The sequence below is a fragment of the Vipera ursinii genome, assembly GCF_947247035.1.
Source record: "Vipera ursinii genome assembly, chromosome: 2".
Taxonomy (NCBI): domain Eukaryota; kingdom Metazoa; phylum Chordata; class Lepidosauria; order Squamata; family Viperidae; genus Vipera; species Vipera ursinii.
This window is the reverse complement of record NC_139513.1, coordinates 194,078,973-194,094,603: the sequence shown is the minus strand read 5'-3', so window position 1 is coordinate 194,094,603 and position 15,631 is coordinate 194,078,973. Positions and strand designations below refer to the sequence as shown.

The window sequence follows — 15,631 nt, the reverse complement described above, 5'->3', positions numbered from 1 at the left end:
AGAAAATGTTAGTTCTAAATGTTAGTTCCATACAAGCCTTAAAGCAAGGCCAAGCTTTTCGGAGTTTCTGGTATAGGCTCGATATCTGGATTTAAGTTTTTATTATACTGTTTCATTAATTCTGTTTTAAGGATATTACCATTTTATTTATGTATTGTTTTATGGCATTATTTTTGCATGGGCCCGGATTATCTGAGGGAGCACTTGCTGCCAGCGTCAATTTCCCATCATCCTGTGCGCTCCCACAGGGAGGGCCTCCTCAGGGTACCACCGGTCAAGGATTGCCGATGGGCAATCCCCAGGGGAAGGGCGTTCTCTGTGGGTGCGCCTGCCCTATGGAATCAACTGCCAACGGAACTCCGGACTGCCCCCGACCTTCGTTCATTTCGCCGGGACCTAAAAACCTGACTCTTTGAGCTATCTGGTCTGACGGGTTTTAATGTTTTTAAATTGTGATTTTAATTTTTTTGGGCTAGACTTAATTTAATTTAATTTTATATTGTATTGTTTTTAAATTTTGCCTTGTAAACCACCCTGAGTCCTTTGGGAGTAGGGCGGTATATAAACCGAATTAATAATAATAACAATAATTCTGTTTTTCTTTTATTGTTGCTTTGCTTTTTGCTGTTTATTGATTTTTATCTAGATTTAAATTCTATTATTAGCTGTTATGAAATGTATGTGATGACATTGGATCAAGAGAAAATACAAATCAAACATTCATATTTAAAAGTCAGGCTCCTGCTTAAACGTGAATAACTATGTTGTTCATTCAACTGATGTTACTTTTCAGATGTTATTAAGAACTTGTGAAAGCCAAAACATGACAGTAGAAGAAGTAGACAAAAGCATGAGGCTATAGTTCCTTTAATTTATTGAAAATGCCACAGAGATTTAGTTGTGGGTGATCCGTGTGATCAACGAGTAATTGGTTGTGCTAAATGCTTGACTCTTTCTGTACAAAATGCTTTCTTAGCAGACTCCTTTACAATAAAGGCATCTGGATTAAACTGCACAAGATTGGTTGGTGCCCTGAGGAAAAAAATGTGAAAAGATTAGTTAGCAATAGTAATAGCAATAGCAATGCCACTTAGACTTATATACTGCTTCACAGTACTTTACAGCCCTCTCTAAGAGATTTACAGAGTCAGCATATTGCTCCCAACCGTCTAGGTCAGAGGTAGGCAGCCTCGGCTCTTTTATGACTCATGGACTTCAACTCCCAGAATTCCTGAGCCAGCCCAGCTGGCTCAGGAATTCTGGGAGTTGAAGTCCATGAGTCATAAAAGAGCCGAGGTTGCCTACCTCTGGTCTAGGTCAAGGGTAGGCAACATCGGCTCTTTTATGACTCATGGACTTCTCAGGAATTCTGGGAGTTGAAGTCCATGAGTCATAAAAGCGCCGAGGTTGCCTACTCCTGGTCTAGGTCCTCATTTTATCGACCTCGGTAGGATGGAAGGCTGAGTCAACCTTGAGCCAGTGAGAATCAAACTGCTGAACTCCTGGCAACCAGGAGTCAGCAGAAGCAGCCTGCAGTTCTGCATTCTAACCATGGTGCCACCAAGCTCAGTGCTCTCCTTTTTATAAAACTGCCTGCAAGATTAACAAAGAAATCCAACCCCCAAGTTTCACATGCTGGATGAGGGGAAAAAAAACATTGCTAAGGTCTGTGCTGTTTTCTTGGCAGAAAATTGCTTTGTCAGTTGGATAATAAATCTTCCTGGATCAGTTCTAAATTTCTGCTAACTGGTCGACAAAACATATGCCTTGCTTTCACAACACAAATCTTTTTGCACTTGTGTCCTGATGTTACATGTAAGTCATGAGGTTTGCACTGTCATAAGTTATAACACATGTTTTGTTACTAGCTTCTTGTCCCTGTTATGATACCACTATGATAACACCTATGTTTTCTGCTGCTTTTAAAAATTCCATTGGCTTCAGCAGAAGAAAAAATAATAGAAAAAATGATATTCTGAGGTAAAACAATGAAAAAGTAGTCTGTCTCTCCATCGCTATATGCAGTGAAGGAATATCTACTAGTCAAATCATAGTCATTCCATCAATAATCCAATTCAGGAGGGTTCTTTGTTCTCAGAAAACTCAATGGTTCCCAAGGAAGTCATTGGGATGAATGTTATTTAGTCACCTGTCAAGCAAATAACTGGAGAGAATACAGTTTGCAGAAAGATACATCTAGCACAGGAAGCTATGGATCATATATAGCGGGGGGGAAAGGAACTTAGGGCGTTTATGAAAGTAGAGCAATGGCACCAATTGCCATGGGTTCCAGATACAGAGGGAGAACCATTTCAAAGGATTGCTGAGGTCTTCAGATGACGGAAATGTAACAAATATATTTTCACAACTTTCCTGACATGTTCTTCTTTACCGGATCGTAATTTTAGTGGACAAAAACAACAGAAAGAATAAGACACTAGCATGAGGGGCAATTAAAGCTAGGATCTCTGCATGCATGGAGGATCCTTCTGCCCTTAGGTCTCTCAGAGCAAAGGTCTCCAACCTTGGCAACTTTAAGACTTGTGGACTTCAACTCCCAGAATTCCCCAGTCAGCACAGCTGACTGAGGAATTCTGGGAGTTGAAGTCCACAAGTCTTGAAGTTGTCAAAGTTGGAGAACCCTGTCTCAGAGCCTTTAAAAGTCATCTAAAGGCCAAGATCCTTTCCCTCAATTGGACAGTTGGTGAGACCATCAACACAGCTATCAGATCATCTGGGAGACCGCACCTGTTGGGAGGCTGAGCGAGTTCCGTGAGTCGAGGAGAGGCCACTGCCTGCTTGGCTGCCACTGACACGGGCCACTCAGGGGAACGATCCATGGCACTCTCAGAAAGGATTGTTTTTGGTCTTGCTAGTTCGAGTACCCTTGGACTTGGGAATGCTTGTAGAGCAGACAGGGGTATCTGCAGAAGAAATGCTGATTTTTGAACCTGGGATCAATTCCAGTACATTTCTGAAAAAGCTAAGATTGAAGATAAATCCATCCCCAAAGGATTAGGACCTACTCTCCCCTTCCCTCAAAAATCTCTGAAAGCAAAGTAAAGGCAAAGCTACAGACAAGCTTTCTGGCAGGATTCTAAAGGTAGTAGAATGAGTGTGACAGGTCCCAAGAATAGCTGAATATAGGATTCTGTCAAACCCTGAGATGAATAAGATCAATTGAGGCAGATCTGCTGACTCTCCAAAGAGAAATGGATTATCTACTTAAGTCACATTCCTCAGAGGAAGGAGTTGCCTAGGTAACAGGGCGGAAGTCCTTGGTGGTGATCCATCTTATGGACATGGCAGGAGAATAACAGAGGACTTGGAGGTCTTCTATTCCAACCCCCTGAAAGCAGGAGACCCTATACCTGTCAAGCACCAGGGAAATCAGGAGATTCAGGCAACTCAAATGAGTGTAAAGATTTATTGCAAGATTATGCTCTCTACAATGATCTAAACTCCTAACGGTCAAGGGAAATTGGTGGGAGTTAAGGATAGAAAGGAATTCAAGGCAGAATGGACTTAGATCTCTTGCAGCCATGCAAGTACTCATGACTTATGACATGTTTGACCCTTCCCTTGGACTCAGACTGATCATCTCCTACAATATCATTTCAGACAAATGATATAGGATCTCACTTATAAAAGATGATCACTTGGAAGCTGCTTATTGGGCATTTACAGGAGCAGCAGTAATCAGGGGCAGGTACCAGTGGCATGAGAAATACTACTCAGAGATGGTCTGAATAGGAAGGCATTGACAATGATACTGAACAGGGCGCAGTGGGAGGAGGAAGTGATTGTGTAGCTACTTCTTACTTTCTATAGTGGCAGCAGCCAGTGAGAAGTGGGAAAGGGCAAAGGTGTGGTGAGGCATAGGATGGCTGGAAATTTGGGGCATTATATTGAGGTTTTTAACAAATTTATCCTATGTATACAATGATAAACATTCATTCCTAGCTAAGTTCAATATTAAGTGTCCACTTGACACTTGGGCTCAGCAGTAAACTCTTTAGACTTTTGACTATTCAGCCCTTCGATTGACAATACAAGATTCTCAGGCACAATTCAGCTAAATTAGAATATTTTATTGTGAACAAGAATAAGCCCTAGCCAAAATAATTGCCTACTACAGTACCAAGAAACAGAAATTGGGGCCTTTATATATGATATATATGATCAGATCACATCTATGCTCTGATCTTTAAACAGTACTTCCATTCAGCAGATATTAGCCAGTCTCTTGATGGCTTGGGAAATTGTTGAAATTTACATAAAGGTTCTTTCCAGCTGGATAACTGCTTGATCCTACTTTGCAATCTTATCCCTTTTATCAACATAGAAGTATCAAAGTAAAAAAAAAATTACTTGGCGGATTGGGAGCTCCATGCATGTATTTTCATATATCTGCATTTTTTTCCTAACTACTGGCTGGGCAAGTTGCTGTAATCTTGGGCTAGCCTCAGCTCTTCTTGCAGCCTTTGAAATCTCTCTTTCAGGCTAGACAGGAAAAATAAACCAACAATAAAGCAAATTTGATTACAAAACCAACCAACCAACCAGCCAACAAACAAAAAGAAATATGGTCACATGCCAAGAAAAACACATTTCTTTCTCCCCCGGTAATATTTCCCAAGGATCCTGTGGAAGAAGAAAGACCAGGCTGGATATATATTTCTTATTTAGTCTCAAATCAAACTGATGCATCTTTAATCTATATACAGTAGACCAGAAAGGATCTGTATAGACCAGGGGCCAGCAACCTGAAACAATGAAAGAGCCACTCGGAACCAGTTCCCTCACAAAAGGGAAAACTGGGAGCCGCCAAAAATGTGTGCGCATGAGCGTACATGCGCGCATGCGCAGAACAGGGTTTGACTGAAGAGTGGAGCCAAGGCGAGATATGCACCTACCCTGCATATTTGAATTGATTGAACTTTTTTACTCCCCCTTTTTTTTGGGGGGGACTGCACATGGCAGAGGACTGGGAGCCGCAGGAGATGGCTGAAAGAGCCGCATGCTGCTCCGGAGCTGCGGGTTGCAGACCTGTGGTATATACAAACAAATCCTAGCAACATAACTTCCATGTATGCTTCATCTGTTTTTCCTCCCTAAATCTCTATAAAAGTTATATGAATAGGCCATAGTTTTTTTTAAACAACAACAATAACAACACAGCATTGCAATGGCAATTCCTTTAGTAAGCTCTAGACAGGTAATCTTTGAGTTACAACCACAATTAAGCCCAAAATTTCCATTGCTAAGACAGACAGTTGTTAAGTGAATTTTGCCCCATGCCAGAGTTATTAAGTAAGTCACTATAGTTAAGTTAGTAACACTGTTAAGTGAATCTAGCTTCCCCATTGGCTTTGCTTATCAGAAAATCACATGATCCTAGGACAATGCAACCATCATAAATACATGCCAGTTGCCAAGCGTCCAAAGTTTGCTAACTTGACCATGGGCACGCTGTGAAAAACAGTCATAAGTCACTTTTTTCAGTGCTCTTGTCACTTTGAGCAGTCACTAAACGAATGATTGTAACTTAAGAACTACTATATAATTCTTTTTTTTAACCTGGTTTTTCTTATCTTTTCCTCTTTCTGACCACCTATTTTTCCATTTTTTTTATTTCAATTACTTTTATGAATTTAACTTTCTGACCTGCAACATAATATTCCTGTTGCTGTGGTCTGGAAAAGAAGACCCAGAATCTGCCCTAGACTCTTGAAACCAACAATGGCAGCAAAACAATTGAAAATAATCTCCTCACCTCAAAGGCTTCTATCAAGGATTAATTTCTGGATCTCTGAATTCTGCTTACAGATTTGAAGTGTTATCTCAGCAATGAGATGTTACACCAAACTCTACGCTCGCAAGTAAAAATGATCGATTTCTACAGAGCGATGGCTTTAAAAAAAAAAGCTTATTATGCATGGTTCACTTTGAAGATTGCATTCGTACCTCTGCCTCCAATAATGCTCCCACTAAAGAGTTCAATAACATTTTAACGATTAAATATTCTTTAGAACTTTCCCTTACAACTGCCCAGAGTGTAATAACCTTTCTGATCAATTAATAATTACTTCAGTAAACATTAATGTTCTGAAGAAAATATTGATTCCTGACCTCGGCAGGGGTTGAACTGGAAGAACTCCAAGGTCTCTATAGTTTTATGGTTCTATGATTTAATACCCATAATGGATCCTTCTGACAGAAACAGAAACCTTTTTGTTTCTCAGAAAGATACTTTACTAATTTATAAGCAGGTTGAAAACAGTAATTATTGTGCTATTTCATTCCAAAGAACAAAAACCCTCTGCTTTCACATACTAACATAAATAACTAGTTCTCTCTGTTCTTAATAAAAGCATCAGTGCAGGAAATTGGGGTTCTACAGCCTCTGTTTGCTTTTCTCTAAACCAGACATGTCAAACACAAGGCCTGGGGCCCGGATCCGGCCCGCAAAGTGGTTTCATGTGGCCCGCGAAGCCATCCTGGAAACAGTGAGGGAACAGCCCCCACTGCCTTGGCCCTGGCCCAGAGACCCTCCTTCTGCCAGAGACCCTCAGATCTGTCCCACTCCTGCCCAGGCCCCCATAGGCACCCTTGATGCGAACGATGTAGAGCTGGCCACACCCACCCAGTAGGCCATACACACTTTAGCCACACCCACCCAGTAGGCCATAAGCACTCTAGCCACGCCCACCCAGTAGGCCATGCCCACCCAGGCTATACCCACGCGGCCCCCTGAGGGCAACCGCAATGCTGTTGCGGCCCTCAATGAAATTGAGTTTGACACCCCTGCTCTAAACCATCTACTACTTCACCGATAGCCACTTGCTGCTGACCTTGTTCATGCTATCTGGCTTCACAACAGAATGGCGGAAAAAGAATTCAGCGGTTCTTCAGCAATTCAATAATACCATCCATTTTCCTATTAAATGAAGATCTTCCTGAATGCTTTGGAATTTTCTGCATTCAGATAGTTATTGATCAAAAACATGAGACATCTCCTAAAAATATTACCCAAACTCATACACTATAAAATGGTATGCTTAATTCAGACAACTGTCAAGTTTCTCTTATCATCTCTGTCTTTAACTGCAGGAAGATTCACTAAGTAGCCCTCCAGAATAAGATCACCATTTAGTTCCTTTGAAAGTGAACTAACTCTGACAGCAGATCGGCTAAAGCTGAAAGTCAGAGGCCTGATCCAAAATTGAAGGTCTTGGAAAAGTAGCAGAGTTGATCCAAGAGAAAGCAAAAGCCCTTGCTGCATGAGTATCTTTTAATAAAGTCTAAATCAAATTTAGTCATTCAGTATACCTAAATGACTCAATTAAAGAAATGGCAAGGTATCAATGGCACTGCTGATGAAAGATAACCTTGACCTCTGGATGGACAGCAAAAATCCTAGGAAACGCCTCTGTAATGTATTGGCCTTTTGTATATGCTGTAAGAGAGATGTGGTGGCTCAGTAGGTTAGGACGCTGAGCTTGTCGATCAGATGGTCGGCAGTTTGGCGGGTAAAATCCCGAGTGCTGCATTACAGAGTGAGCACCTGTTACTCGTCCCAGCTTCTGCCAACCTAGCAGTTCAAAAGCACGTAAAAAATGCAAGTAGAAAAATAGGGACCACTACAGTGGGAAGGTAACAGCGTTCCGTGCGCCTTTGGCATCTAGTCATGCTGGCCACATGACCACGAAGACGTCCTTGGACAAGCGCTGGCTCTTTGGCTTTGAAACGGAGATGAGCACCGGCCCCTAGAGTTGTAAACGACTAGCACGCGTCTGCGGGGTAACCTTTGCCTTTTATGTTGTAACTGTTTGCTCTTGTTGCTAATTGCTTGCATTCAATTGCTAAGTGCTAGTTCACATGTATGTTGTAACAGTTGCTAGCCGGCCCAGACTGGTTGTCTTCAGCTGGCTAAGTAGGTCTTTGGGTGGGAAACATATGTTTCAAACCTATTGGTCACCGCCTATTGGCCATCGGTATAAATAGCTGCGCAGCAGCTCCCTTGTTGCTTCTGTTCTGTTCTGACCTTCAATAAAGCCTGTTGTTGTTTTGAACCTTCCGTCTCACTCAATGCCTGCAAAGAACCGGCTACACAACAGTCTCCAATAAACATCTTCTCTAACAACTGTGCACAAACTGCCTGCCTCTCCCCAATGGATCTCTTTCAAGTATAATTTGAAATAAAGCATACAAAAACAAATTAAAAGAAAAGAATAATGAATTACCAAGAATTGCAATAGATTTGTAATACCCAAACAAAATAGAAACAATAAATACATAAATAGAAAAAAATCCTGCAAAAGTTATAGGGAGATGGGCGATTAAAAATGAATGAATATATTGAATTGATATAAATCCCCTAAATATCACAACCTTTATAAGCTTTAATATTAAATTAAATGTCTTTTTTGTAAAATATTATAAAATTTATACCAAAGAAAATGTATTGTGTATTTTTATTACCGGTAGTAGAAAAAATATATAAAGTAAGTTCTTAATACAGATAAAATAATTATTGAATCCAGTCTTTGATATCTGGAATAATATACTTTTTCAATCTATTTATATTCCCTAGGCTAATCTCCACAGGCATTACAACCAATACTCCTCTAAAATAGCCAAATTCTGCCATTTTAGAATATATTTTAATATAATATTGACATCAATAATTTGGAAATGTTTTTCATACACCTGCTTATTTATTTATTTATTTATTTATTTTTATTTATTATATTTTTATACCACCCTTCTCCCAAAGGACTCAGGGCAATAAATATAAAAAACGGAATACAAAAGTTAAAAAACGATTAAATATTTAGCCCAAGTTTAAAACAGTATTAAAACATATTAAAACCCCAACCCTAACCCATCAGACCAGGTCAGATTGCTCAAATAAATAAGTTTTTAGATCGCGCCAGAAGGAGCGAAGGTCGGGGGCCATCCGGAGCTCAACCGGGAGGCGGTTCCACAGGTCTGGCGCACCCACAGAGAACTCCCTCCCCCTGGGGGCCACCAATTGACATTCTTTGATCGGAGGCACCCTGAGGAGGCCCTCTCTGTGGGAGCGCACTGGACGGAGGGAAGTTGACGCCGGTGTGATAATAGTCTCCCAAAAGGAAACCAAAACTGGACGTGACCAAATCATATGAGTTAATACAGCTTATCCTCAGATTGTTTGCATCATCATCAGAGAAAATCTACAATTCATCATTTGTGGCACATTTTTTGAGGGGTTCTATAGATCAGGGCTTTTCAACCAGTGGCACCTGGCAGGTGGTACGCAACCATCCTAGAAAAGTGGTAGCGGGGGAGGGGAATGAGCTGAACTGGTGGTAGCACTGCACAAGACTTAGTGAGAGACGGCTGGAGCTGCAGGCCTGTCAGGGCTCAGCAGAAGCACCAGAATCAGTGCCAGGTTCCAGCTGGAGCTCGGCACTGACCCTGTTACTTCTGAGCCCAGAAGAAGTGCCAATCAGCTGGAATGTTGCAGCATCTACAGGGTCTTGTGATTTACATTCAGATGCTTGGCAACTGATTCATATTTATGATGGTCACAGTGTCCCAGGGTCATGTGAAGTGACCAAAACCTGCTGCAACCACCCAGCAGACGGGGGGAATAGAAACCAAACACACCCCACCCCCGCTGCCAATCCTCAACAGAAATGCTCACAACAATGAAAACCTCGGACAGGAGAAAGAGCGCCGCCAGGCGGGCAGGCAGGTGTCTTGCTTGGCTGTGGCTTGGGGGGCACTTTTTTAAGTGCCATTGTAACTTCAAACAGTCACTAAGCGAACTGTTGTAAGTCAAGGACTAGCTGTACTTCATCACTTTTTTCCTTTGGTCATCAAGTTTTTGACATCTTGCTAGGCGATTGGTAGTACTCAGATGTTGCCATACCCTAAAAGTGGTACAATGAGTGAAAAGGTTGAAAAGCTCTGCTATAGATATTTGATGGATTAATTTCAATTTCAAAAGTCAAACAATATTTTAAAACCTTTTGTCTTCTGACAATCTTGGAATGCTACCCTATCAAGAATTGAAGATGATAATTTTCTTATGGTGAGGTCCAAGGATGGCCTCGTGAGAAAGGGAGTCTTTAGAACATTTAATAAATTCTGTCCATATGACAAATCACAACATCTTAAGGCTCTATCAGATCCTTCAGATCCTAAAGGAAATAATTTGGATATTTTCCAGTTAAATTTATAATCTGAATATTTTTGAAACTGTTGAAACTACTCACTTCAAATTAGGCAATGATGTAAAAAATTATCCAGTATCGGCAGAACATCATTAGAAAATAAAAAAAAAGTTATACTGAGTCCACCATTGTAATTCCAATGATATTTCAAGAATGATTTACAATAATTGCTAATGGTTCAAGAATCAAAGCAAGCAAGTGGATAACCCTGAAAGGTGCCACACTGTAACTTATTTGGTTCAGAAATTAAATGATTTATTATTCTTGCTATTGGTTGCAAGTAACACAATCTATTTAATTAGAGAAGGTAGGAGACCGTATCTAGACATAACTCACTCTAATCAAATAATTTGAACTATAACTAAAGTGTTTCAAACATCCAAAGATGCTAGTTTAGCACAATCAATCTTGGATTATTATATCAAAAATATCTAAACTAAATTTTTGAATTGGAAACTTTGTCAAGTAAAGAAGAAGAAAACATAATCCTGACTAAAATAGGTTCTGTGAGAAGAGGGGAAAAAAGGATACTCTCTTTTTATAGGATGATGTAGCTATCAAGTATCCTTTAATTTAAATTCTTACATGTAAGCTTGCATCAAATTTGATTATAAATACATTGAAAATATATAACAAGGTTTAGATCTTCAGCTACAGTTAAATGGCCAAAAGACATGGTATCCATTTTTGAAAACTTTAACTTGCTTCAAGATTATTTTTCTAGGATCATGCAAATTTGCCATAGGAATGTGACAATCAAGTTATCTACCAACCCTCTCCAGAAGGGGGAAAAACAAATAAACCATCCATTGTATTATGGAAGCATAACTGGCATTGAACCCAGCGTCTGCTAACCTTGGGGGGGGGGGGGGTTACCTCATAGTTGCTGTGCAAAGGGATGGCAGAGATGGGGGGGGGACCTTCAATGTCTTCAGAAAAGAAGACAAGAAAAAACAATTTTGGCAAAACTGTATGTTGGATCAAACTGTTTTCTTAAAGGTTGAAGATTTGGAACCTGTGATTCTTGAGCTTCAGAAAATCCACATGCATTCTTGAAAAGCAAGTCTCAGACGGTCAGTTTTGCAAACTTAACGAGAGGAGCAACACTTTCTGCAACATTTAACTCAAGTGCCTCTCAGATCTCTATATCAGGGCTTTTCAACCAGTGGTACGGGTACCACCTGTGTTACATTGGCACCTGGCAGGTGGTACGCAACCATCCTAGAAAAGTGGTAGCGGGGATGAGCTGAACCGGTGGCAGCACCGCACAAGCCTGAGTGAGAGAGGGCTGGAGCTGCAGGCCTGTCAGGGCTCAGCGGAAGCACCAGGATCAGTGCCAGGTTCCAGCTGGAGCTCAGCACTGATCCTGTTACTTCTGAGCCCAGAAGAAGCACCAATCAGCTGGAATGTTGCAGCATCTCCAGGGTCTTGTGATTTACATTCAGATGCTTGGCAACTGATTCACATTTATGACGCTCACAGTGTCCTAGGGTCATGTGAAGTGACCAAACCCTGCTGCAACCACCCAGCAGACAGGGGGGAATAAAAACCAAACACCCCCAACCCACCCCACCCCCGCTGCCAATCCTCAACAGAAATGCTCACAACAATGAAAACCTCGGACAGGAGGAAGAGCGCTGCCGGGTGGGCAGGCAGGTGTCTTGCTTGGCTGTGGCTTGGGGGGCACTTTTTTAAGTGCCATTGTAACTTTGAACAGTCACTAAGCGAACTGTTGTAAGTCGAGGACTAGCTGTACTTCATCACTTTTTTCCTTTGGGGGGGGGAGGGTCATCAAGTTTTTGACATCTTGCTAGACGATTAGTAGTACTCGGATGTTGCCATACCCTAAAAGTGGTACAATGGGTGAAAAGGTTGAAAAGCCCTGCTCTACATCACAATCTGAAGAAAGCATAAGAGATTCTTGTAGGCATTATTCTAAACCTGGGGTCCTCAACAACTTTTAAGACTTGTGGACTTCAACTCCCAGAATTCCTCAGCCAGCTTTGAGGAATTTTGGGAGTTGAAGTCCACAAGTCTTAAAGTTGCCAAGGTTGAGGACCCCTGTTCTAAACAATCGGGCAAGGGATTTGAGCCTTCTATATCACAAGGTAAATAAATTATTTTTCAAAAGCCTATACTGTATTTTATATTTTTTATAATCTCTCTCTTATTTGGATCAATACTGTTTGCATACATTTGAATTTTAGATTTAGTTCTTTTTATTCTTGACTCATAGTGTACTATGATCAGATCCTGGAATCTAAGACTCAAGTTTTAGTTCAGAGTGTTGTCATTTTTCCCCACCTGGTAGTTTTATAATTTAGTCAATTAGTTTTAAGTATTTAGATTTTTTTTCATATTCTACAGGTAGTGTTTCTAGGATGAACCATTTTATTTCTATTAGTCATCTAATTTAATTTATTTTTATTAGTCATCTAATTTGAGTCTTGTAACATTTCTATATACATTATATAAAATTGCTGGTCAGTGACTGTAAAAAAATGTAGAAAAAAGAAAATTTCTCCTGAATATGACCCACTAAATCTATTTTATCTAAGATGGGCCTAGGATTTTGATCAATTAGGTGACTATCAAATTTCCTTTCAGGAGGGCTAAAGCACTGAACTATGCTAGAGAAACTTGTGAGGATAAATAGATAGCTGGACCATACGTTAGCAACTTCCTTGTTTGGTAACCATTTGCAGTTATGACAGTGATGAAAAAGTAACTTTGTGATCCTCCCATTTATGACTTCCACAGATCTGTTAAGTAATGGAGAGGTGAAGTAAATTCATAACCACCACTTTGCTTAATGAACATGTTGTCAGTCTCAACTGTAGTTGCTAAACAAGAACTACTCGTAGAGGCCTCTCCAGACCACACACACTTCTTTAAAAAGGGCAGAACTGAGAAGAGAACTTGCAGAGAGAACTTGTGCATATCCTCTTCTAGTTTTCTGGTTTTCCCCCATGAATGAATTAAAAGCATGAAACTAAATTAACATGGTTCTCTGCATCATACATGCAGAAAACTGTACTCAAATCATTTTTACTGATTGACTTTATTTCATAATTACCTGTTCTGGAAAACTAAAGTTTGGATGGATAGATCTCGGTTGAGCAAGGGTCAAAATCCGTTGAGAAGCTTTGCAACAAAGTGCTGAGGAGCAGACACGCCACTCAGGGGAACTTCGTGGCCTGTAGATGAACAGAAGAAGGGCAACTACAATTTTTGTTTCTTACTAGCCGTGTTCAGGATGCTAAAGAGGTCTCAGATCTGATTTATATTCTTCTACCAACCGTTGTTTTTGCAGACAGGGTAAATATGACTTTCTTTGAACTGAAATAATCCAAGTTTGGTGGGGAAGCTCTTGCTGTGGTTTTTTAACACATGGGCAGTCCATTTCCCAACTGAGAGAACTACCTCTTCCCACATCCTAGGACCAAGTTCACTTATCACAGAGCAGTTTCAGGAAGCTTCACTCCCAGACTCCCCTGCCTACAGAAGTTCAAAGGTCTCTGAAGCTTTCATTGGGTATACTTTAGAACATGGGTGTCCAACTTTTTGGCTAGCCTGAGCTGCACTGTGAAAAGAGATTGTCTTGAACCGCCTATAAAATTTATAATATAGTTAATATATATAAATATTGCTAAAAATCACACAATGTTAAAAGTTTACGATCTTGTGGGGCCACATTACTAGCCATCCAAGGCCATATCTGGCTAGCGGGCCACAGACTGGACACTTACATTAGAACTTATGTTCCTTTACTCTCTCCCTTCACCAACTGTAATTCTATGCTGGCATGAGCATGGCAATCCAACAAAATTGCAAAATATAATACTGCCAGTGTGCCCTCTCTGAAGGCTGCAGTTTTAGTATCATGATAGGACTAGCCATGGTGGATGGAAGTTTGGAAAAGAAATATCAGAATAAGCATTACTGGATGTGTGTGATCCAGCTAGTGATGTCATACATAATTCTTTTCAATTTATCAATGCTAAGTAACTAAATAATTGGAATGGGTCTAAATCAATTTCTTTTGGCCATTTTATAGATTGTAATAGACTACGTTCAAATTATATACTCAAATTCATTTCCAGGACTGTATGTGCAAATCTAATCAAATACCTCTCTGGCATTCTATTAACTTTCTTCTCTTCAGCATGTAAAACTGCTTTTGTTGGTATTATTTCTTACTGATCTCATTCTCGAGTATTTAAAATTAAAACATGTGACGTGTTGTAAATATTGTAGTTACTTCAGAGCACATTCCTGTGAAGTTAAATTTTGTCTGATAATAATTTACACAGTTTTCAGTCATTGAATGTATCTTTTTACTAAGCATTAGTAAACAATGTCAAAGGCTGCAGTTTCCTTCTTGATGTGGCCAAGAACATATTGGCTTGCATGGCATTTTTTAGAGATCCGCAGTTTGCCTGGACATGCTTGTGGTATAATGTGGCTAAAAAGTGTCAAAATACCAGGTATCCTCACAGTTTAGCTTTAACTGTCTAGCGGTATTGTCACAGTATATTTATTTATATTGCATATCATTTTTTTTCTTAATCACCAGCCCGGAAAGCAATTGTATTTTTCAACATATCACCATCATTTTCATGCACATCTCTGAAACTCTCCTTCCAACATTCCTTCACTTCAATTTCATCCAAATCATCAATTTTATTGTTAATTCAAGGTTCTTTGTTTAGCCCTTTACATGGACTTCCAATTTTTTAGAAAAAAATGTATATCAAAATGACTGTATTTTCATTGCTTTGTTCATCTTAAACTGTTCTTGGGTTCTCTTTGACCCCATTCTTTGCAACTGTCTTTTTTCTCTCTGCATACGTCATACAATTACTTTCTGTAATCCTTATTTTTTACAGCAATCATTCTTTTATATTATCTTCACAGAGGTGTGCTGGCTCATACGGGTTCATGGGAGCTGATTGTTAAATTTGCAAACCAGTTGAGAGTAGAGCTGAGCCACCATTTTCAAAAAAAAATAATCATTCACATTCAGTTTTGGGACCCTCTGTAACTTTTTCTCTCTCCTTTCATTTCATTCCCACCTATCCACTCATGTTGCCTAATAGATTTTTTTTTCTCCTTAATCATCTTAATTCAGATTTTCATAAAAATCATCTATGGTTCTTCCAATATCACCCTCTCCATAGACCCATTCATGAAGAGATAGTAACAAATAGATAGTAATAGGAGAAAAACAACCGAAGCACAACCTTTCCAGCTAATTACGTGACTTCTTCCCATTTAGACTTTCTCCAGATGGAAAACTGGCTGCCCTCTGTATATTAAGGAAATGTGTACCTGGAATTTCCCACATGTTATTTCCAGGAGCAAATTATTGGTGTCATATGTGACTATGTAATTCTGCGAGAAAATGT

The 15,631-nt window shown here is 39.9% G+C and overlaps 1 protein-coding gene across 1 annotated transcript in view; it reads right to left on the bottom strand.

Annotated features, from left to right (window-relative positions):
* Positions 1–890: 890 nt before the first annotated feature.
* SPMAP2L (sperm microtubule associated protein 2 like) overlaps positions 891–15,631 on the bottom strand; it is a 28,464-nt gene continuing 13,723 nt past the window's right edge. The window contains exons 6-9 of the mRNA XM_083352852.1: positions 13,300–13,420; positions 4,372–4,503; positions 2,749–2,924; positions 891–1,032 (exon numbers count right to left, since the gene is read on the bottom strand). Of these exons, the coding sequence (XP_083208978.1) occupies positions 918–1,032; positions 2,749–2,924; positions 4,372–4,503; positions 13,300–13,420 (544 nt within the window). The 3' untranslated portion in view covers positions 891–917. The remainder of the gene's footprint in view (positions 1,033–2,748; positions 2,925–4,371; positions 4,504–13,299; positions 13,421–15,631) is intronic.